Below are 22600 nucleotides of genomic sequence, written 5' to 3' on the forward strand. Positions count from 1 at the left end.
GTTCACTCTAACATTCTTTGAACAGCACCCACTTTCATTCATGGTACACACAGTTGGCTTCACCGAAAACTTTGCCGAATTGTACATTTTATTCATGAAAGGGGGAAAAGTGAAGAATCGACTTTTAACTCAATGCTCTTAGCCATCAACTTTAAAGGGGCATCTTTGTTTGATCATTTCTCTGGTGTTTTACTCCAGTGTGACTTTTTGAAGCCTTTCATACATCTGAGTGTATTTCTGTACTACAGCATTACTTGTCCTTGGACTTTGCTGTCTCTGCTTTACGTAGCACAATAAGGCCAAAGCAGCTACCTTCCTAAGGTTTGCGTGTACGACATTTGAGTAGAGCCAGCCGGGTCAGTGCCGGCCGCGCGGACCTAGCAGCGAGGAGGACTGTAGGTCCAGAGCTGCCGTGGTTGTGTTTATCCGTCAGGCGAGTCGCTGAGCTCTAGGCAAGGCCACAAAGCGGGGTGCCGTTTTTAAGTTCGGTGGCCGCGGCCACTTGGCGGGGATGATGGACGTCTCGGGGGATCGCTCTGCGGGGTCCGGATGAAGAAGGCAGACTCTGCTGGAGCCTTCAAAGCTACTCCCGTGTGTCGTGTCTCTCCCCTCGGACGGCCGAGAGGCCTGCATATGTCCACTGGAGAAACGCTGTAATCCTCACACCAAACACCGCCCCCCCTCATGCTGTTAGATTCCTGGTACCTTTCTAGGGTTTTTTTGGTTTACATTTTATCCCCGTTCAGAGATTCCATCAAATTAGCCATCAGGTGAAAGGAGGCGGGACCTTGTCACTTCCTGGTCACCGTCCCCTAACTCTCCGGCCAACCCGCTGTCCCGAGGCGGCCTGATCTGCTGGACTGCTTTTGCCCTAACCTGTAATGCGTGACGACCGTGCCGCCCAGGACATGTTGCATCAACTAAGATGCATTGGCTGCCTGGCTCTGAATTTAAATGACCTTCTCTTCGTGTGCCGTCTTTGAGATCAAAGAGCCGCGGAATGGTGGCGCCCATGATCGTAACAGCCGCTGCTCCTTTTCTCCAGGTGCGCTAGAGCCTTGTGAGCTTGCGTAGAAGTAAAGAAGCTCGTTAATCTGCAAAGAGAAGCAAATGTTGGCTGTCGAGGCATTCTATGTGTTTCGCAATTTAGTCCACTTATCATGACCAATAAATTAGCGTGTTTATTTCACAATGCAAAGGCGAAAATGGCGTTCCGTTTGTAGTCTTCATGGATCCCATCCAAACTAATTTGCATGCATGAATACTATATTCGTATGTTTTCATATATAGTTTCTGCTTAAATTATCAAGTTTCGTCATTATTGTTTTGGTAGAACAATAGTATCCTCAGGCTTTTTGCTGTCTTGTGAATGAGCTGCGGTTTTTTATGTAGAGTGGTGTCTGTGCTGAAGGCTTGGCATCCACTTCAAGGCCTGTTTCATTGTTCAAGGCCTGTCTCATTGTTTAAGGCCTGTGTCTCATTGGCTTTCCTTCCAGTGTAGTCATGGCTTACAAAGGTTGCAGTCCAGTGTCACATGCTAACCCTCGGGTGAGTGCATCACAATGCAGTCTTTTTAAACTTTGCTTTTCCTTAAACAAACAGATTGACTCTATGAGTCAGAAAAGCTGCAGATAAACAAACTGTTTCCTTTGTACATCCTTGTACAGAAATAGTAGGAAGATTTAGATTAAGTAATATTTAAATACACAGATATTAAACTTTAACATATGTATGAAAGGGATGCCAGTCTATCATGTGTCCCACACAACAAAAGGAGATCTACGTGAGCCAGGAGTGGGAGTTGAACCCACAACCATGGAGCTGTGAGGCTCACATTGCCCAGTGAAGCACCTCCCAAAATAGCTTTTAATGATTCCATACATAATGGAAATTACAAATAGAATAACTAGGTGTTAATTACACATTTTAGGAGCTCTATGGACTGTAGCACAAGGACAAGTTTGCTGTTAATGAAAACGCACTTAGTTACAAATTAGATAAAGGTCAGATATCTAACAGACCCAGTATAAAGTGTAGCAGCATACAAGCCTGTGCCGATGGCCATTGATTTTATATCTCAATGAAAATTTTATCCAGTTTCATCAGCTTTGCATAACCAAATAAAGGCTTTTCGAGTTGCTTTTGTTTCTATATTTGTGTTGTGGTGATCATTGTTTCCTGCATTGTTAACATGTATCCACTGTACCTTTAGGTTACTTTTAATCGGCAAGGGGAAGACAGAATGTATGTTGCAATCTGTTGCTCTTTGCACTCTAGTCTGAATAATTATTTGCTTTCCCTCGTAATGAGAAGAAAAGCATATTAATGTTCCATAATGCAAATCTTTCTGTCCTTTTTGCACCAAATGATAAGCAAATAATCTATTTTGAAATAAATGTCGCTAAAACTGGAGCTCCATGAAGGGCATAAGTAAATATGTATATTTTCTATTTTATTTCCATTCTATGCTATTATTGAAGTGACGTCCTGTCTGGGGTGTCGAATGTGCTTCTTGGGACAGGCTACAGGCTTAATGTGACCCTGTGTAGGGTAAGCGGTTATGGATGAATTATATTATATTATTATATTCAAGACAACCAGACATCCGCGGAAATGATTTTTTCGACCTTGACAAAACTCGCTTTCCCCGGACTATTTTCGCCCGCGGATAAAGCACAGGTGCAGGTTAGTTGTGCGTAACCGGCGTTTATGTTCCCTGTTTGCGCAATCTTCTGCTCTATGGCCATAGTTACGGGCAGGGCGCGCGGTCATGCACACGTCCCCACAGGCGCCCCGTAACATCAGTGTTACGAACTTCGCTCAGCTGGCTGGTGTGATATTTACATGTATGTAACAGTTTTATTACCTTGTAAATAGTCTGTAGGGTTTGCAAACTACCCCAATGCTTTTGATGTAGCTAATTTTTAGATTTATAATGAAATAATATAGATTTGCCGTAAGATTTCTTGCGTGAGAGTCTGAAAGCGTGAGTGTCACGCCACATGCGCGAGAGCTGCAGGTATCCCTGCCGTTTTGGCGCGCTCGTTCCCCACGTTCGACTGGAACCTCGTGCCCCCCCACAGAGATAATTAAGAACGAAATTATGCAGTTATCATCGCGTTGCCCAACCCCCTAATTTCTGTCTTCCATAATCATTTTGGAAGACACCTTTACAAGTAATTTAGAAATCTTAATATAGTTGGCTTTAAAACATTTTTAAATTGTGGTATGAAAATAGAATCAGCGTCTTTTTGTCTACGAACCTCCCTGGGGATGATGCGCGCGCTAAAACGGAAGCCGCAGATGCTTTTGGGTGACCCCTATTTGTCAGATGCATCTCCAGTCCAGCCTCAGGTGCTGTTTTGGGGAAATTATTTTCCAGAAACATGGAAGGCTTCCAGGTGGGGTAGCAGCAGTAGGCACCAGTTTCTGCTCAGGGTGCTGTTTCGTTTTTAGTATTTTCCTAATGATGAGAAAATTATATTTCCCAAAGCAAAATCCAAAAATCTGTCTGTTTCAGGGTCAAACAAATTATGTTTGTTTGCAGCCACACACAAAGCCTGACTGTGAGCTGCATGTGCGGCAGCGTTGGCAGGAAATGTTCAAGCCCATGGCGTGCCAGCCGAGGTCGGGAAGTGGGAATAAACAGAAATGGGAAAGGTCGGGAGTGGATGCGGATGCTGGAATGGAGAAGGGAGGCATAGAATGAGGCTGAGAAGCGAGGCGGTGAATGAGGCTGAGAAGGGAGGCGGTGAATGAGGCTGAGAAGGGAGGCGGTGAATGAGGCTGAGAAGCGAGGCGGTGAATGAGGCTGAGAAGCGAGGCAGTGAATAAGGCTGAGAAACTAGGCGGTGAATGAGGCTGAGAAGGGAGGCGGTGAATGAGGCTGAGAAGCAAGGCAGTGTATGAGGTTGAGAAGGGAGGCAAGTGAATGAGGCTGAGATGGGAGGTGGTGAATGAGGCTGAGAAGCAAGGTGGTGTGACAAGGACTTGGTCAGGGAGTATCATCCACAGTGCTGAGTCTGCACTGCTCGTAATGCACCATCGAGTTGCTTTGCTGGCACTTTTTCCCTAAATTATACATATAACGTGCATTTGTAACCAGGGACTCAAACTTGTGCACATTGCTCATGCTCACACTTAGCGCCCTGTTGTTTGTACAGACCCCAGTAGATGGTCTCCAAGTGACTGGTTCTAGCACTTTCCAGCTGGCACGGGCTCGCTGGTGATCGCACCACTCTTCACCATTAGTGGGTCCTCCAGGATGACGTGACGAGTGCCTTCTATGGCACGGTTGTTTACTGGACCATCCTCCCCTCCTGTGTGTGTAGTAGTGATGGTTCCTTTGAATCACTTCTTTTCAGTGAATTGATCAAACTAAAAGAATCTTTTTGTAGATCCACACATTGTACCGGTACACGCCTTAGATTCTAAAAATCTAAAATTGACAAATTGACATATAAAAAACACAGTGACCTTTTTAAATTGACTTACGTTTGCTTCTTGTAGACTGGCTGCAGCCATGTTGCCTTCAGTGCCATCACGCAAACCGTAATCGTATTTGTGCTGTGTTCATGCCGACTCTCGGCAATCGACAAGTTAACGAGTTCAGCACGTTCGGTTGAAGTGGTTCACTGACTGTCTGGGTAGTTTGGTATTTTGGCGAGTTTGATTCACGCAGTTTCTCGGCAAATCTCGTGAGACCCAAACCTCACAGAGTGACCGGTTCTGATCGTGCCGAAAGTCTGCTCGAGAGTTCAGAGATCCGGTTAGCATTTGTTGTATTCTGTATGTTGTGGTTTTGGTCTTGGTTTTTATCCTTTGATGAAAGCATTTTAAATTATATGTTACAATACTATATAAAAGTACTTGAGATTTTATCGGGCTTTTGGAGGCTGACTGGAAAACGCTAAAGCCTGCTTACTTGCGTGATTGTTTTTCATTTTGATTAGGCCTGAAGCGATCAATATACATTCATAAGACTCAGAGATGACCAGTATTTCAATAAAAATAAGATTTCAATAAACATGCAGTTTCAATAAAAGTAATTGAGCAAAGTGCAGCGGTATGTACTGCCCACCCACCCCAACCGACACTTTGAATTGAACGCTCGATTCATTTAAACAAACAGCTCGATACAATCAGTTCTGTGAATTGAACTGAACTTCTGATTGCTAGTGTGTTGGGTAAAACGGTAGCTCCGCCTACCTTCAGAATGGGGAATTGTGGGAACAAAATGCCTCTGCATTCCAACCGCCTTTTAACACTGCTACACTATACTGTACATACACCAACCTGGCTGCATAAAAATAGTTGCATTATTCTGTTCCAGAAGATTATCTTTTTTGCATAACTTTTAGAAGTTTGTTAATTTATTTAGCTTTGGCTCTGATTTTTAGAGCTTTTAATGCAAACCCTGGTCTCTGTATAAAAGTTCGTCCTCGTTGCGCTGTGGCTGATTATTGAGTCGGCTGTGGTATTTCCGAATCCATTAGGAAAGGTACGAAAAAAAATGGTATCAGAAAGTGGAAAAATATGGTGTCCCTGTGAATTAATGTATGTGAAGAGCCTGATGTCACAGCGCCACCCCAGGCAACTTGTGTCATTACACTTGAGGAAAATGGCTCGGCCCAAGTCAAATTTGTGTAATAAGAGGAAGCATGTTTCATGATGGCCGTGTGAGACTGTGTCTGGCTGCTGTGGTCCTCTCTGCTCTTACTTACTGGTGCTGGAATGTTCCTCAGCCCTGGGACGGGTGACAAACGTAAATTGATTGATGCACACATTAACACAGGGTGTTTTTGTTGGGGACATCAAAGAGTGTCTGACGCCAGCAGGAGGCACAGCTGTCACTTGGAGATAAATAATTTGAAATTTATTCTTGGAAACTGTAATCGATCGGGCGGATTAGGATTTTAAAGTGCTTGTTAATTGTCTATCGTTCGGCTTTTGAGTCTGGATGCAGCTCTGCCTTCCAGGGAACGAGATATCCTCTGTCTTTAAGAAATGAGCGGCGTACAGGGGTGTAATATAACAAAGTGGTGGTTAATGCTCCATTTGGTTACACAGCGCAGTGTGGAGCTGCAGGATTACAGTAACGCCGCTAATGCGGAAACTCAAATGTGTCACAGGTGTGACTGGCGAAGAGGTTTCGGGGCTGGGAGGGCGGCAGACTGTGCTGCTCTCTGGGCTAAAAATCTAGAAAAAAAATATCCCTACCTCTCATCTCAGATGCTCCTGTAATTAGATACTGTGTTTCTAAGCAAAGTTGAGTCTGTTTCGCAGAACATATTGCGTTTAAGCCAGTATAGCTCCCTGGCCTTAAGGAGGATCAAATCCCATTGTGCCAAGCCACTGTAATCAAGCCAAAGCTTGTAACACTCGATTCCCACATCACTGCGGGAACCGTTGTCCCGTTGTCAGGGTACATATGGTTGGCCTCTCCAACGATAATGTTAGCCGCTGACAGATGGCCGTGCTGGGACTCCAGTGAAGAAGGTTAACGCCACTGTGGGCCTCGTGGGGAGCGGAGACACGGGCGGCGTCTCGCAAATTAAATGGGCCTTTACTCATGACTCATTAGGCTGGCGGGACTCTGCCGGGACTCTGGCAGGACCCGGAGATGACCAGCCAGAACCAGAAGCATCGGTTAGGGCCCAGAATCGCAGTTTACTCGTCTGCTTTATTTCCTGATGAAGGGGTTTTATTAGAGGAGAGAATTAACTTTCTGCACTTTTAAAGACTTTAACTTTAGTTTTCAGATTCTGTTTATTCATTGGAATAGAACACGCATGACAGTTTTAATGTATTATTGGATGAAAAAATAATATAAAGACTGTCCCCGACTTCCGACTGGGTTCTGTTCTGACAGACAGTCGAAATGGACGCATGTCAGAGTATGATAATCGCACTGACTTTTAGTGTGAAAATGAGGCTTGGAGATGCGCGTGAGGCTGGGATGGTCGCACTGCCATACAGTACAGAACTCTCCAATGGCAGCTATCGTACGGTGCGTACTTGGGCAACTCACTTAAATTTAGTGATAAACAAACGTGGGAGGATTGGCACGTGTCCTGGGGGGAGGCGACGCGGATGGCACCGGGGCGAGGCTTTCGGCGGCTTTTCGGGTCTCATGTGAAGGCGGAGTTCTGGATTGGTGCGTGGGGGTGGCGCTCTTGGGACTGGGGGAGGGGGGGAGGACCTGGCTCTGACATGGATGAGGGAGAAACAAGCTTCTCTGCCCGGCAGGCTCCCGGCCTGTGCTGTCTGAGGTGCGATGGGGGCTCCGGTTTGTGCGAGGCCATACCCACACGCCGCTCAGCAACAGGCACGCAACGCTCCTGTCGGGACCCCTCTACAAGCCCGGCCCCTCAGCCTCTCCTGAAGGTTGTTAATTCTGTTACTTGGTTTTATTCTCCTTGATTCTGCCAGACGGGCTCCTGTCAGGATTTTTCTGGGATGAGAGGGGCTTCGCAGACAAGCCGGCAAAGGGGGACCGTCCTTATAGGCATGCGGAGTGACCGCGCCGGTGAGGGCAAAGGGGGACCGTCCTTACAGGCATGCGGAGTGACCGCGCCGGTGAGGGCAAAGGGGGACCGTCCTTACAGGCATGCGGAGTGACCGCGCCGGTGAGGGCAAAGGGGGACCGTCCTTACAGGCATGCGGAGTGACCGCGCCGGTGAGGGCAAAGGGGGACCGTCCTTACAGGCATGCGGAGTGACCGCGCCGGTGAGGGCAAAGGGGGACCGTCCTTACAGGCATGCGGAGTGACCGCGCCGGTGAGGGCAAAGGGGGACCGTCCTTACAGGCATGCGGAGTGACCGCGCCGGTGAGGGCAAAGGGGGACCGTCCTTACAGGCATGCGGAGTGACGGCGCCGGTGAGGGCAAAGGGGGACCGTCCTTACAGGCATGCGGAGTGACGGCGCCGGTGCCGGCGAAGGGGGACCGTCCTTACAGGCATGCGGAGTGACGGCGCCGGTGCCGGCGAAGGGGGACCGTCCTTACAGGCATGCGGAGTGACTGCGCCGGTGAGGGCAAAGGGGGACCGTCCTTACAGGCATGCGGAGTGACGGCGCCGGTGCCGGCAAAGGGGGACCGTCCTTACAGGCATGCGGAGTGACGGCGCCGGTGCCGGCGAAGGGGGACCGTCCTTACAGGCATGCGGAGTGACGGCGCCGGTGCCGGCGAAGGGGGACCGTCCTTACAGGCATGCGGAGTGACGGCGCCGGTGCCGGCGAAGGGGGACCGTCCTTACAGGCATGCGGAGTGACGGCGCCGGTGCCGGCGAAGGGGGACCGTCCTTACAGGCATGCGGAGTGACGGCGCCGGTGCCGGCGAAGGGGGACCGTCCTTACAGGCATGTGGAGTGACCGCGCCGGTGCCGGCGAAGGGGGACCGTCCTTACAGGCATGCGGAGTGACCGCGCCGGTGCCGGCAAAGGGGGACCGTCCTTACAGGCATGCGGAGTGACCGCGCCGGTGCCGGCGAAGGGGGACCGTCCGCATGGCGTAATAAGACCGTTAGAGGTGTTTGCGGTAAATGTCCGCGTCGCCTCTCTCGCCATGCATTCCCCCGGCTGACTTTATTCCAATGCGTGTGGGTGTTTGTCGCTTGACAGCCGTCGGCCCCCTTTCCTGCCTTGCTAGCTATTAGCCTCCCCTCTCTGCTCGCTATCTCCGCTCCCTCTCTCGTTCCCTGGCTTTTTCCTTTCTGCTTTCATTTGTTTGGACACCGTGTGTGTCTACTGGCCACATCAGTCTCGCTCTGAGATTCCGGCAATGCACCGGCATGCATTTTGGTCTGTCCCATCCACTAGATCTGAGACTAAACAGTTTTTTGTCAGATATTGATTGAAGCTTTATTTTACAGAAAGATAGCCATTTTTTTTCAGATAATACAATAATGCAGAGAGATCTTACTTTGGCTCATGGCTGAATTAATGAGAGAACGCTTGATTAAAACAGACAGCCAATGGTCAGAATGTGTTGGGTTCAAATCCCAGGAGGGAACTTTAAGTTGAATGCTGGGCTCTGTATGTAGGAGAAAAGATGTGAAATCATCACAGTGGAATCTTTGTTAACCTCCAGCCCTGGACATAGAGCCAGCGGCCGGCTTTATATCCAAGATAATCTTTCTTAATTGCCAGTATTGACTCCATCTAGCACAGACTCACCATTCCTTATCGGTTTTTGTAAGTGTCTGTCGGAATGTGAATCGGTTACGTGACCAAAGTACTCCCAAGTGTATTTTAATTAAAGCAAATTTGTATTTAAAGGTAAAATCCACATGCTCTGAGTTTCATATCATATGGTGATTATCCACTTTCTGGGCTATTTCAATATTAAATCTGTAAATTACAAATAATTACGAAGGATATGCAAATGTAGCAATTGGGGGGGGGGGTGTGCAGTTTAAAACCACTGCCTGACACATTATCTTGTTTCAGTAATTGTAGGAGAGGGCTTCCAGTGCTGTGATGAGTCTGTCGCTCTTTGAATGGAAGCCTTTCATTGGTCATGTTGAGTCATGTGATGCTGGTCTGTACACCCTAGCCCAGAGTTTCCCAATCCGGTCCTTAGGGACCCAGAGCCGGTCCACGTTCCCTCCTCCCCCCCCCCCACGTACTGTCTGTGGGCCCCCGAGGACTGGATTGGGAAACACTGGGCCACAAACAGGGAGCGAGCACTTAGGGCGGGTCCTGCATGGGCCCGATGACATGTGGGTATGGAGAGGCACAGCTTCAGAACCATTTACGGGGGGGGCTCTTTTGCCTTTGGCGGGGGTGGGTGGGGCATCAGGCAGCACATATGCTCATAGAAAAACATTTAAATATTTAAATGCCTTCGGGGAAACACTTTGAAGATCCTATTTCCTAGTGTTTGTATTCGTATGTAAGATGCTTCATAACCATTTATTGTCATATGAGTGTCCTTTCTGATGGCTGATCCTGGTCAGGGCCGCTGGAGCCTGCCCCCCCCCCCCTCCCCCGGCTGCATAGGGAGCACATGGAGGGTCCATCCTGGACCGGGTGTCTGTCTGTCATGGGACACAGACAGACACACACACACACACACACACGTATGGTAAACATATCCTAATGGGGACTGCTCATTCATTTCAATGGGAAAAATGCTAACGCTAACTATGACAACCTTAACCCCTACCCTGCCCTAACCATAACCATAAGTAACCAAACAAAATACAAGAGTTTTTGCATTTTTAATTTTTTCATAGCAGTCACCGATTTTTATAAAATAGAGTTTTCCCTTATGGGGACCAGGAAACCGGTAATGTCCCCATAAGGGAAAAAAAACGGATATTTATCACGTTATGGGGACATTATGTTACCATAAGGATAGGTATACCTGCTCGCACACACACACACACACACGGCGGCCCTGGGATTGTGAGGCCCGCTGAGCCATTCTAACATGTAACCTTAGCTTCTAGAAGTGCGTTGAATCTGAGCATCTGCAGGGACTTGACCGCAGTGCGACTGCCTGTAATGTTCAGGTTAAGAGCAAAAAGGCCCGTTTTGTTCAGCCGCCCGGATCTGCTCTCCAAAGCGCGGCCGTTGGCCCAAGCGTGCGCGTCACTCCTGCGTCACTCTCCTGGTTTTTTTGGTCCTTCTGCCACCATCTGCAGACCTGATGGCCTCTCCAAGGTCTAAGGGCTTTGATGTCTGATTCCAAAAACAGGCTTGGCCCCCGAATCAAATTCATCTTTCTCCACAAGTGAAAACCACAAAATTGGCTAATTTAGAGCCCAGGGGTTCTGCTGCATGGTGACATTTTGGCTCTGAATGCCACCCCCCCCATTCCGGGCTTTTGTCACGGACTTTCAGGCTCTGTCACAGTTGTGATGGGAATGCTGGGGGGGGTTGACCCGCAGGATTTGCCAACGTGGGCCCCGGCTGCCTTGGTTTCTTCCCGTAGGTTAAACGTTCAGTCCTAAAACATACGTGTGCGGCAACTGGAATGAAGCCTTCCTTGATAAATCGTAAAGCAGGCAATATGATAAATGAGCGATTTTCCTCAGTCGCCGTAAAGTTATTATAAGTCATTCGCCGTAGCGGCTCCTCTCATCTGCTGTTTATAAATCGAGCTGGAAACATCCCGAAGCCCTTTGGCAGTTTGTTACGCTACAGTTTATTGGTTCATTTGCTGGCCCTTTGTTATCTAACGACGACCCCCCCCCCCCCCAACTTGTTGACACGCAGGATTAGACAGAGCCGGGAGATTTAGTGGCTCAGATCTGGCCGAGATGTGAGGCTGGCTCCTTGGACGTTAATTACCGCCGGCCAGTAGGAGAAGCGTGGCGTTTAGAGGAGAAGGCAGCTTCGGTAAACCAGCGGGCTGCGGTGAGAGCGATCTGTCCACTGCTGGCCTCTGCAGAATATTTATGAACCTTTATGAATATTTATAAGCATTAATTGTAGCCAGTGAGGCGTTAGGTAGCTTGAAAGTCGTTTCCAGCGCACAATAATGATTGTAATCGTGCGCATTACAGGTGAAGAGTGGTTTTATGTATCTGTGTTTTTGTTGCAGGCAGTGGTGTGATTTCACAGTACTGTTAATTTGAGATTTTGTCACTTTAGTGTCTTGATGAAGGTTGGGAGAAAGACTTGTTTGTATGCCGTGTGCCATTAAGTCACTGCGATGACTGTCAGCTGAGCAGGAAGGACGCGCGCGTAGTTAGAACGCAAACGCATGGACGCATTCGTCCGACAGCTGCTCCGCAGATTTGCAAGAGCGCCGCATCGCGATAATCTGCACGGCTCTGCTCAGGAGCGCAGGCTGCGGTTTTGCGTTAATCTCACTCCACCCCATTGAGAATGTGGATCCTGATGTGTGGAACCTTTCAGTCTTGTGTGGTGAGACCTTCCTTAACGCCAATGAGCAAGGCGATTATGCACCCCTCACTGAGGACCCGAAAGTGAGCACTCTGTATTTTTGATTGTACCACTGAGGCGAATCGAGTCCCCTTGGGGATGCTGCGTCTTGGGGGCGGGGGGGTCATTGAGGGGGTCTGTGAGGTCCGACAGATGAATAACTGCATTTGGCCTAACGGTATGATGGCGGAGTCGCCCCTTCGCTGTTCTCTGTCTCCTCCACCCCCCGATTCAGAGGCTTAGTCACCAGATGCCAAGGCACCTGACGCAGCGGTGAGTGTGTAGACAAGCCGTCTCGGGGGCCATTTCCTGATTTACTTTCCCCTGACAAGCGTTGAAGGACTCTCCCCCGGCCTTTCAGAAAATTTAATCGGTGGCCCTCACTGATGTTCAAGGTTGTTCACCGACATGTGGTCATCTGATACGAACGTGCAAGGAATCCAGCATCCGTGTGAGGTGTCACGATAGCTGAGAGTCTATGGGAGTTCATCCAAGGCTAAAGACAACGATGACCGAGCTGTTTGCTCACTGATCACTGCTGGTTTTTAAGTTCTACTGACTGAGTGACCAAGTCGAAAGTTCTGAAATAGCCGTTCGCCCGATGCCTGTGTCCCTGCTTGTGCTCTGACAGTGGTGGGATATTCTGGGAAATCTGGATCGGGGTCAACGGCGTATAATCCTGGAAACTACAGCGTGAAAAGTCAGTCACTCATCTCTCGACGGGGCGTTCTGTGCTGCCCGCCTGAATCAGCCCCAGTCCGCAGCTGATGCCCCCTGCTGGATGGGAGCTTTCTGTACATTTTTTGACTGCGTGAATGAATCAATGTGCCTGTTTTTGAGATTGTTCAGGTTAAAATCAGTACTGTCAATATTATCTGAAAGATTAGCTTATTTTTAAATGATTCTTAATGCCAAAGTTAAGTAAATAAACCCTGGAATATGTTTATCACTGTTACTGATGTTCTTTCGGGTTTAATCTGTCAGCTTGTCAACCCAAGTGGTTCTGAGGTCGAAAGGGGTGTGTGTGTGTGTGTGTGTGTGTCTGTGTGTATGAGCAGGTATACCTTACCTTATGGGGACCAGGAAAAGGGAAAACTCAATTTAATAAAAAATCTGTGATTGCAATGAAAAAACTAAAAATGTATTTTGCTTGGTTACTTACGGTTATGGTTAGGGCAGGGTGGGGGTTAAGGTAGTTAGCGTTAGCATTTTACCCATTGAAATGAATGAGCGGTCCCCATAAGGATATGTTTACCCTACACGTGCGTGTGTGTGTGTGTGTGTGTGTGTGTGTGTCTGTGTGTGTGCGTGAGTGCGGCTTGTTTTCCAGGCCCGAGTTGCTGTTTTGACTGACGCTCCCTGTCTGTGGGCGCTGGCTGACGCTTTGTCTCTCCTCCAGGAGGGATGCCAGTCCCAGACCAGGCTTCTGACGTGGAGAAGACAACCATGCTGAGCCCAGTGCTGAACGCCTCCAACGGCGACGGGTCCGAGACTGAGACCACCTCCGCCATCCTCGCCTCCGTCAAGGAGCAGGTACGCGCCGCCATCTGCCTCGTATCCCGGTAACAGGCGGTCGCCTGGGGGGTCGTGGAGGAAGGGACTCTGACGCCGGTGTTTACAGAACTTGGACGAGCGATCAGGGGGCCCCCTCTCTGAACTACTAGCTTATCAGCTTGTTTAACTTGCAGTACGAAGCCCCCCCCCCCGCCCCCCCCATCAAATTCAAAGCTAATGAAGACAGCCCAGCTGGGCAGAAGCACTTGAAGTTCCTCGGTCTTCTTGAAGATCCTCGGTCTTCACCTTAAGCCAGCTGACACGTCTGACCGTTGGTTGTGTCGCGTGTCACATTAATATGCCGTTTGCCGTTTGAGTTTGGCTTAACCAAATATCTCTTTCTTGTTAAATTATTCTTATGTCAATATACTGTTGTCATTCGCAGTTTTTTAAACTTGAAAAACGTAAACATGACTAGAGTTTTGATTAAGTAGCAGATGCTTTTAAAAATGTAACAATAAAAAAAAGCGAAAATGCAAAATACCACCTTGATGCTTCCTGTGGCGTGTGACGCGTGTACGTTCACGCGCGTCGTGCATGCACAGGTGCGTCCTCATCTGCCAGTAACGCGTGTACGTTCACGCGCGTCGTGCATGCACAGGTGCGTCCTCATCTGCCAGGATGCATCGCAGTGCTTTGTGCTCAGGATATCTGCTCCAAGCATCTCCCACCTCCTCCTCCCTCCACACACGTGCCGGGGTCTGCGGGACCCCGATAAGAGCAGAATCTCGCGCGTGATCTGCGTCGCGTCTGCCGAGGTGTCGGTGGACCGAGGCGTGGTGATGATGGAAAGCGCCTTCAAGCATTTGCAGCTCGGGTGCCCTCCAGTCTGTGCTGGCTGAGCCAGGGCGATTGACACGCTGGGGAATTCTCCATCGACAAAGTAGATCTGTCTTCTCAGTATCCCATATGGAAAACTCCCCAAAAACAGGTGGAACCATCTCCACCTACTTCATCATTTTTGGTTTGGCTCCTGTTACTTAAGAGCAGAAAAACAAAAGCAGCACTATCATGACGTATTTCATTCATAATGGTTCTAAATCTTTGGCAGCGCTTTACATTAACTGCGCCTTCGTAATGCCTTAATAAAGCATTCATAGAACATTCAGTCGCCTTCATAGTGAATTCATAGAACATTCATAAGCAGCATGTGAGTATACCATAATATCCTAACTTACTTTAGCAGCTATAATATACAGTAATAACAAACATTATATGATTATATGATTATAATGTTTCTCAATATCATGTAGTGTTTGTTATTAATGCAGGGGTGGCCAATCTTATCCGCAAAAGGCCGGTGTGTATGCGGGTTTTCGCTGCAACTCCCTAATTAGGTTACTAATTAGAGGACTGATTGGCTGAACTGGGTTTGAACAGCTGACCTACAGGTTATCCCAAAAACCTGCATACACACCGGCCCTTTGCGGATAAGATTGGCCACCCCTGTATTAATGTATATTAAAGCTGTTAAAGTGTGTTAAGGTATACTTCCACGCTGCTTAGGGATGCATTATGAAGGTGCAGTTCCTTTGAATTCTCCTTTATCTACATTTGCATTTATTTTTCTTTAGCAGATCCAGAGTAACATGCAGATGAGGCAAATTGCACATCTGTCCCTGTCTTCTCTTGTTTTATTTTTATAGCTTTTCTTTAGGTAACTGGCAAACAGGGCTCTCTGGTACCACGTTTGCATAATTTAGTAGTATTAGTTAGTTAATAAAGAGAATGGCGAGCAGTTTAGTAGTACAAACACAGATTAATACACGATAAATACCAGCTTCACAGGATGGTGTCACGGCTCTTAGCCTTGAGGGGCTTGTGGGTTTTTACCATCTGGGCCCTTTACTGCTCAAACTCTGCTGTCACACCTGACGTTTTATTAATAAGTTTTCTGTTTTCTGATTGGTCCGTGGACAGCGTCACATGGGATCGCTCTGTTTGTTTAGCTAGGCTGAGGATTTTAGCGAGGCGGGGGGGGAGGCGGGGGGGTGCGGCAGCACACAGCAGACTCCTTCGCTAAGCCCAGTGATGTTATCGAACTATTGAGCTTTCTGGCAGTTGCCGTTAAATTAAATTAATTTCCATTCCATCCTAGAACTACTTCTGACAATAATTAAAGGCAAAGTCATTATCTCGACTCTGACGTTAAAGTGTACACTCGAGAGTAACGATCCTAACACGCCGCGCGACTGAGAGGCGGGGCCTGTCGCTCGCACGCGTACGGGAAGCATGGCCTGATCTAAATATACTGCCTCATTCATTAAACTGTGTATCGACAGAACGACAGTGGTGCCTCTGGACGCAGGCGTGGAGGGTTTGATGGCGTCATCTTGAGGTTTTCAGTTCCTTGGGTTATGTTTACAGTTCTGTATCGTATGTAATTTCCTTTTTCATGAATTCTGATTTAAAGTGCGACCCCTACTATTTATTGCCTTGCTTTAAATCATGGATTATTGCATCTGCAGTGATTTAAAGTTTACTATAGTACTTTAAAAATTAGAATTTATCACCTGCTTCACTTATTTACGGTGCACCTGTGTAAATAATTGAGAACATTAACTGAGAATATGGACTCTCTTGGTCTCTACGCTTGGCGTTATGCACTCGCCGGTCAGTGTACGAGGTATGTCCAGTCAGTAATGCTAACAGCCCCGTCCTGTAAACGGTGAGTCGCGTGGCAGCAGCCGAAAACAGCTAGAAGGTCACTCACGCCCGAATGAGCAGCAGAGCGCCGAAGACGCCCCATCTCGGGGATTCTGAACCTGCTGCGATTGTAGGCGCCAGATGTGCCGGTTTCAGCGTCTCAGAAACAGTTCTGTCCTCACGGATTCCTCTGGAAGTATTTATCGTGTTTGTTCTTTTGTACCCCTTTTCAAAATAAAATCACCTTTGATTTGTACTTGGGAATAAAATACATCCTTGGATTTATGTAGATTTCGGATTCCCATGTGATGAGAGCACAACACTTTTTGGTAACAGACTGAATCTCTCGTCTGTTGAATGGGCTGATAATGGTTTGGAAAAGCATCTGTTTAGATCAAGTGTCAGTCTGTTAATCCTCACATCCGTCGGGCCACGCACACCCCCCCCAAAGCTCCCTCTCTCCCCACATGACCTGCTCTGTTGCTTCTATTTGGAAGGAACGCTGAAGGAGCCTGCTGATGCAGATGAAGGGGCGACACAGGGGGGCTCTGCACAGCGACTGCGTCTCAGCCACAGCGCTAATGTTAGCAAAGCTCTTCGTTCAGCCAGCCACCGCAGCGGAACGGGCTGCTGTCACAGCCGCGTTATTAACTCCCATCCGGGCAAATGGAAATGGCGCAGAGTGAAGAAACCCCCCCCTCCATTTTTTTTAGCATCTGCAGTGGAAGATGTTTTGCAGTGGCAGCGAGGCCTTCAGAGTCCAGACGACCCCGAAAAGGGGGAATCTGGGATGCGCTGGGACAACCAGGCGATCGCGTCCCGCTTCCTGTTCACTGTTCAGTAGCCTCTGCATTTTAATGGAGGATCCGGCCTCAGTGGCTGCCTGCTGACATAGTGTCGCCCACAGAATCGCGTTACGCAGGTTAAACAGCAGCGCGTGTTTCCGAAACATCCTGCCCGGCCTCCTGCATCTGAAACGAGGCTCTGAGCTGCAGGACGGTTCAGCCGCGGCTTGCTCCCCACCTCTCTCACCGCTCCTCCTCCTCCCCGTCTTCTAAACCTCTTCTGGGCGCTGACCCCCCTCCTCAGTCTCCATCAAGGCCCTCGCAGCGATTCGCCGTATATCGTAAACAAATCTGCAGGCCCAGATGATGGCAGGTTCAAGTCCTAACAGGTGCTTGACGTAAATCACTTTGCGTTCGTGTTTACTAAGCAGGAATCGTCGCATGTATTTATTCAGAAAATTGTAGACGTGCCAGATGCGAAGGTCCATCAGTGTTAGCTATTACCTGGTGAAATGAAAAGATGAGTTAGATTTGATAGGATTTTTCCCACAAGGGGGAGGCGGTTGGGAGTGGGGGGGAGGAGGAACTGCAGTCCAGCATGTTCCGGCACGTTCCGGCACGTACCTCAAGGTGTTATTCATGTGTGGGATCATTAGTGTCTCCAACCTTCTACTCACTCCAGGTTCAGTGCTGTACACCTCCAACCCCCTTGGGTGTTTTTGGTTAATCGCTCATTAATTTCATTCAGGACCAAAGGCACTTGCTGTAAATGACCCATAAGTATCTTCACTGATGAACACTGTTGTCATTTACCATGTGGTGCTAAATGGTGCAGGAGTTCTGTTCAATTAAAACCACAAAAGAAGCTGTCCCTCTCTGAGAGTGATATGATTAAAATCAGCATAAAACACTGGTAGGTCATTCCCCCCCCCCCCGGGAGGGCACGGGATGGTGTAAATCAAGATCGGTGCGTGAGGCCGTGTGTAAACGGTATCTGCACAGTGGATGATGGCAGCTCCATTACGCTGCGGGGACAGTGGGTGGTGAGTCAGATGGGCCGTCCTGCTTGGGTCTGGCAGGACTCTGCCACCAGTCATTCTGCATGAATCTGAAGCTCACAGGTGGGGAGTTCAGGTCCAGAGAGTAAAAGTCCAGACCAGGATTTTGTTTCAACCAACCAGTTGCGTACTCTGTGACTGTGACTCTTTATACTCAGTTAACTGGTTGAAGCGAAATCTTGGTCCAAACTTCTACTCCCTGAACCCGAATTACCCACCTTAAACATGCACTGGTTTGGAGCGGTCTTTTACGACCATACGTTCCAACATTAAGTCATAACCCTATGTGGTGATTAATGTACAATTATTGTGAACATATTTCACAGGAAATTGTGAAAACCAGGAATTCTGCAATGGGTGTTTTGAACAAGATATGAATTCATGGTCACCGTATGTCAAACCAGAAGATATGAATTCATGGTCACCGTATGTCAAACCAGAAGACGTGAATATCAACAATAAATAAAATTTGCCACATAGCATAAGAGAGGCAGCCAGGAAGGAATGATACTGCCTCTCCGTCCCGTATGATTAAGTTGAAGAGGGTTAGGGCGCCTGCAAAATATGGCGTAATGTCATATAACATAACGCACCTGAAATATTCCAGATTGCTGTCTTGAACTTGTGGCTGTGACTAAAATACCAGGATAAAATAGCAATTCTGCATTAATTCGGAAATTAAGTTTCTTTATGATACATATGCAGTTTATTGTATTGGTTTTGTATTGATGTAACTTTGGTAAATTCGATGGAGATCTCAGTCGAGGCATATGAACGTTATGATGTATATGAAGATCAATCGTAATCCTGTAATGCACTGCAGGAGCCTTTTCTTAATGCACCGAGTTATTACAGAACCTTGGGTTCTGCGCAGCTAACATAATTTTACCAAGGAAAAGACGACATTCATTCATACAGATCCTTTGATAACTTGAATATATTTATTATTATTGGATATATTTATTAAATATCAGACTGGGATTTTATAAAAATAACCCGACACTAATCATGCAGTTCATCCCCTTTTGCTTTTGCGTTCTTTAGCTTCTGCCTTTAGTTTTATTTACGGTAAAACCCGACATGGTTTCATTTTACTGCCCACTGAAACGTTTTCTTGGTACCATTACGTCATCCAGACTACGAAAGGCATGTAATAAATACGATCTGTCTAATAATACGAGGAGTAAACGTATTTGATTCGAAGAAGTAGGTTATGTATTACCCATGAATTACAAATAGAAAGATAAATTAATTATATTTAAATATAATTGTATATGTTGTGAAGTATTTGATAAACTGCAACTTTCTGTTTCTCGTTACCTTTCTGCAAGCTAATCTCTTTGTTCAAACTGCATGAACAAGTTTTAACAATTATTTGTCAAGCCAGAACTGCAAAATTAGCAGATAGCAATAGGGGTCCTTTCAGAGGCAGACAATGCAGTTCTGTCACTCTGACAGTCTTTGTGTTGGCGAACAATGTGATGTAAACGCTGCATTTCACCATAGATTGATCTGCAGAGTCACTTGTCTATTTTTCTGTCTACATTTGGGAAAGATCTCAGTTATAATGAAGCTCGGCATTCCGACGTAACGTTGGAGTAACTGAAATTTCGCAGCTTTCACTTGCCGTGAAATTAAACCACAACATAAAAGTACCAATGTGGAGATATTAGTTAAACAATTGGCAAGAAAAGATTTAGGCTGATTTTTCCTAATCACGTAATGAGCAGGCATGTTGTAGATCAGGGATGGAGCGCGATCAGGTATTTTATTGACCCCTAAATCCTGCACACCGTCAGCATACAGAGTGTATGTGTTTCCTTCCTTATAAATCCCACCCTTGCAGCGTTTCCCAATCCAGTCCTCGGGGACCTGCAGCCAGTCCATGTTTTTGCTCTCTCCCAGGTCCCAGAAAAAAAACGTGGACTGTCTGTGAGTCCCCAAGGACCGAATTGGGAAACACTGCATCAAATGAGTCTTAAAGGAATAGACGAAGGAGACCTTTATGACCGTGTTTCTCACAGGTGTGCGGTGTAACACCTGTTGGCTTGGCCCTGTTACCATGGAGACACCGCTGAACGACAACAGCGTTCCATACGACGTCCCCAAGGAGCGGCACGGTCGCTGTGTCTGAGGAGGGTGGGAGATGGATGACGCGGTGGGGGGGTGGGTGCAGATTGTTTATGCCAGCGAAACGAGTCCTGCGTTGCATTACAGAACTCACCCTGACAGATGTAGCACCAGGGTGCGTGTTGCAGTTGTAATTGCCAGAGTACCCATAAGGCTGTGTGTGTTACCATATTGCGTGTGCTGCACTGAGGCTGATGACATCATCGCAGAGACCGCAGTGCCCTCATGGGGGCGATCTGTCCTAGGCGTCCCCTGTCCCTCCCTCCTGCTCAGAGCGGCCACTTGTCCCCAGTGTCACACACATATAATTACATCCGACTTGTCATTTACACTCTCCCCTCCCCCACTGACTCTGTCTCACTCTCCCCTCCCCCACTGACTCTGTCTCCCTCTCTCACTCTCCCCTCCCCCACTGACTCTATCTCCCTCTCTCACTCTCCCCTCCCCCACTGACTCTGTCTCCCTCTCTCACTCTCCCCTCCCCCACTGACTCTGTCTCCCTCTCTCACTCTGCCCTCCCCCACTGATTCTATCTCCCTCTCTCACTCTGCCCTCCCCCACTGATTCTATCTCCCTCTCTCACTCTCCCCTCCCCCACTGACTCTGTCTCACTCTCCCCCTCCCCCACTGACTCTGTCTCCCTCTCTCACTCTGCCCTCCTCCACTGACTCTGTCTCTCTCTCTCACTCTCCCCTCCCCCACTGACTCTGTCTCCCTCTCTCACTCTCCCCCTCCCCCACTGGCTCTGTCTCCCTCTCTCACTCTCCCCCTCCCCCACTGACAGTAGTTTTCTGGAAAATAAATTGGCAGGTTGCTTTTAAGTGTGCTGTTTGTGTGATGTGTGTATTTCTGGGATCGAGCATGGGTGGGGGGCAGGGGGAGGGCACTGTAGAGGGAAAGTGGGGTCAAGGGTAGGTGGTCTCCAGTGACTCATGGCTCTTCGTAATGTCTGTTCCAGAGCGTTTCTCACTCCAGGAAGGCAGCCTCCTCTCTGCCATTAGAGTGACGTAAAGGACACATTGGCATGTTTAAATGGGTGCCCCCACCCTAAAAGCAATAGTAATTGTGTGAAAGAGCATGTTAATGGGATGTGAATGAGGGCTGTCTGCCGTTCCGTCACAGTGCAGCATAACTGTGCTCCCAGTCATTAAAATCACAGGTATATGTTATATTTCATTTAATAAACTATATAATATTTACAGCAGGTTTGGGGCCAAGAAATGCGCAAACATAGAGCCGTAACTGTGTAGTGTATTGTCGAGTTTGGTGGGCGGGGCTTGAAGTCATGTGACTGGGGTCCTTCGCATTCATTCGCTGCCCGCCTTTCAGCTCATGGAAGCTCCAATCCCACGTCGTGAGTAAAGCTGCCCTTGGCAGGTGGCGGTGTGGCGTGGCTCTGTGTGACTTGCTGACCGGGCTCATTCTCACTCTCATTTCACACGGGGTTTTACCCGGAGAAGCTGCAACAGTGTGTCAGTGCTACGGCAGCCGCTTCAGTATTATACACACAATTACAAATGAAAGAAGCGGTAACTCTGTATCACTGTTTGACTGGGATCGATGTCCGTCATCCTGATGTTGATCACGCCATGCATTGATTTATCACACACAGACAAATGAAATGGTTTGTATGACAGAGAAGAGTATACTGGGTCATAATGAGTGATGATAATGTGTAATGACTGTTTATCTGCTTAATATAGATTTGTGCTCTGCTACATTGGGTATTTCTTAGGGTCTAGAGCCATTAACCGCTGGTAACCTGTTCAGATTGCATCTTTTTGGGTGTCGTTTCTCGTGTGGATAATCATTGAGGTCATGGAAGCTGAGCTAAGCAGGGCTGCACGGGGTGTAGGACAGGGCAGCGTGTGTTTCGGGGAGGGTGGGGTGTGCTTTTACGTCACGCCTCGTACGGGTGTGGTGTTCGGGGGAAAATGTGCCAAGAGGGATGGAATAATTCACTGCACATCAGCGGTGAAATAATTTTGCATAATAGTGTATCATAAGAAAAGATGCCTTGTATCTGTAATGGTCTTGAAATCTTGGCAGTTTTGAGGTAAAAAAAACATACTTTACATATCATATGTGTCAAGTACTAAAGAAACTGTCAGTAAAAATATTTAAATATGTCTTTGTGTTCAAGTTAGCAAAAGCAATTAATTCTCATAGACCATAAAGCCATCTCATGAATGAATGCCTTCCTTACAAAACACAACAAATAATGCAGTCATTAATGGATTTCCCAGTCTTTGCCAAATCCACACTTCATTTATGTAGATGCATACCCATGCGAAAATGACTATATTCAGATTACCGTGCATTTCAGTTCTGTCTCCATCAGAAAGCGACGTCATGCCTGCAGCAGCCGATAAACAGCAGACAGCGGAGTCAACCCGAGTCACAATACGGAGTGCAGTGACGGGTTTAGGCATAGTTAATGGCGATGTCATTTTTATAGTTGTCAGGGCTACCACGAGAGATGCCTGGGAAAGGTAGGGTTACCATAGGCTGCCGGTCAGAGCCCGGTTTAAGCCAA

The 22600-nt window shown here is 47.8% G+C and overlaps 1 protein-coding gene across 2 annotated transcripts in view; it reads left to right on the forward strand.

Moving 5' to 3' along the window:
- LOC111835418 (catenin delta-2-like) overlaps positions 1–22600 on the forward strand; it is a 191406-nt gene that overhangs the window by 15660 nt on the left and 153146 nt on the right. The window contains exons 1-2 of one of the 2 annotated variants that reach the window (XM_072711095.1): positions 11333–11360; positions 13291–13424. In XM_072711095.1, the coding sequence (XP_072567196.1) occupies positions 13296–13424 (129 nt within the window). In that variant the 5' untranslated portion in view covers positions 11333–11360; positions 13291–13295. Of the gene's footprint in view, positions 1–11332; positions 11361–13290; positions 13425–22600 lie in introns of those variants that run through there. The other variant, XM_072711094.1, reaches the window with a different exon arrangement.

This window comes from Paramormyrops kingsleyae, chromosome 4 (genome assembly GCF_048594095.1).
Source record: "Paramormyrops kingsleyae isolate MSU_618 chromosome 4, PKINGS_0.4, whole genome shotgun sequence".
Lineage (NCBI taxonomy): Eukaryota > Metazoa > Chordata > Actinopteri > Osteoglossiformes > Mormyridae > Paramormyrops > Paramormyrops kingsleyae.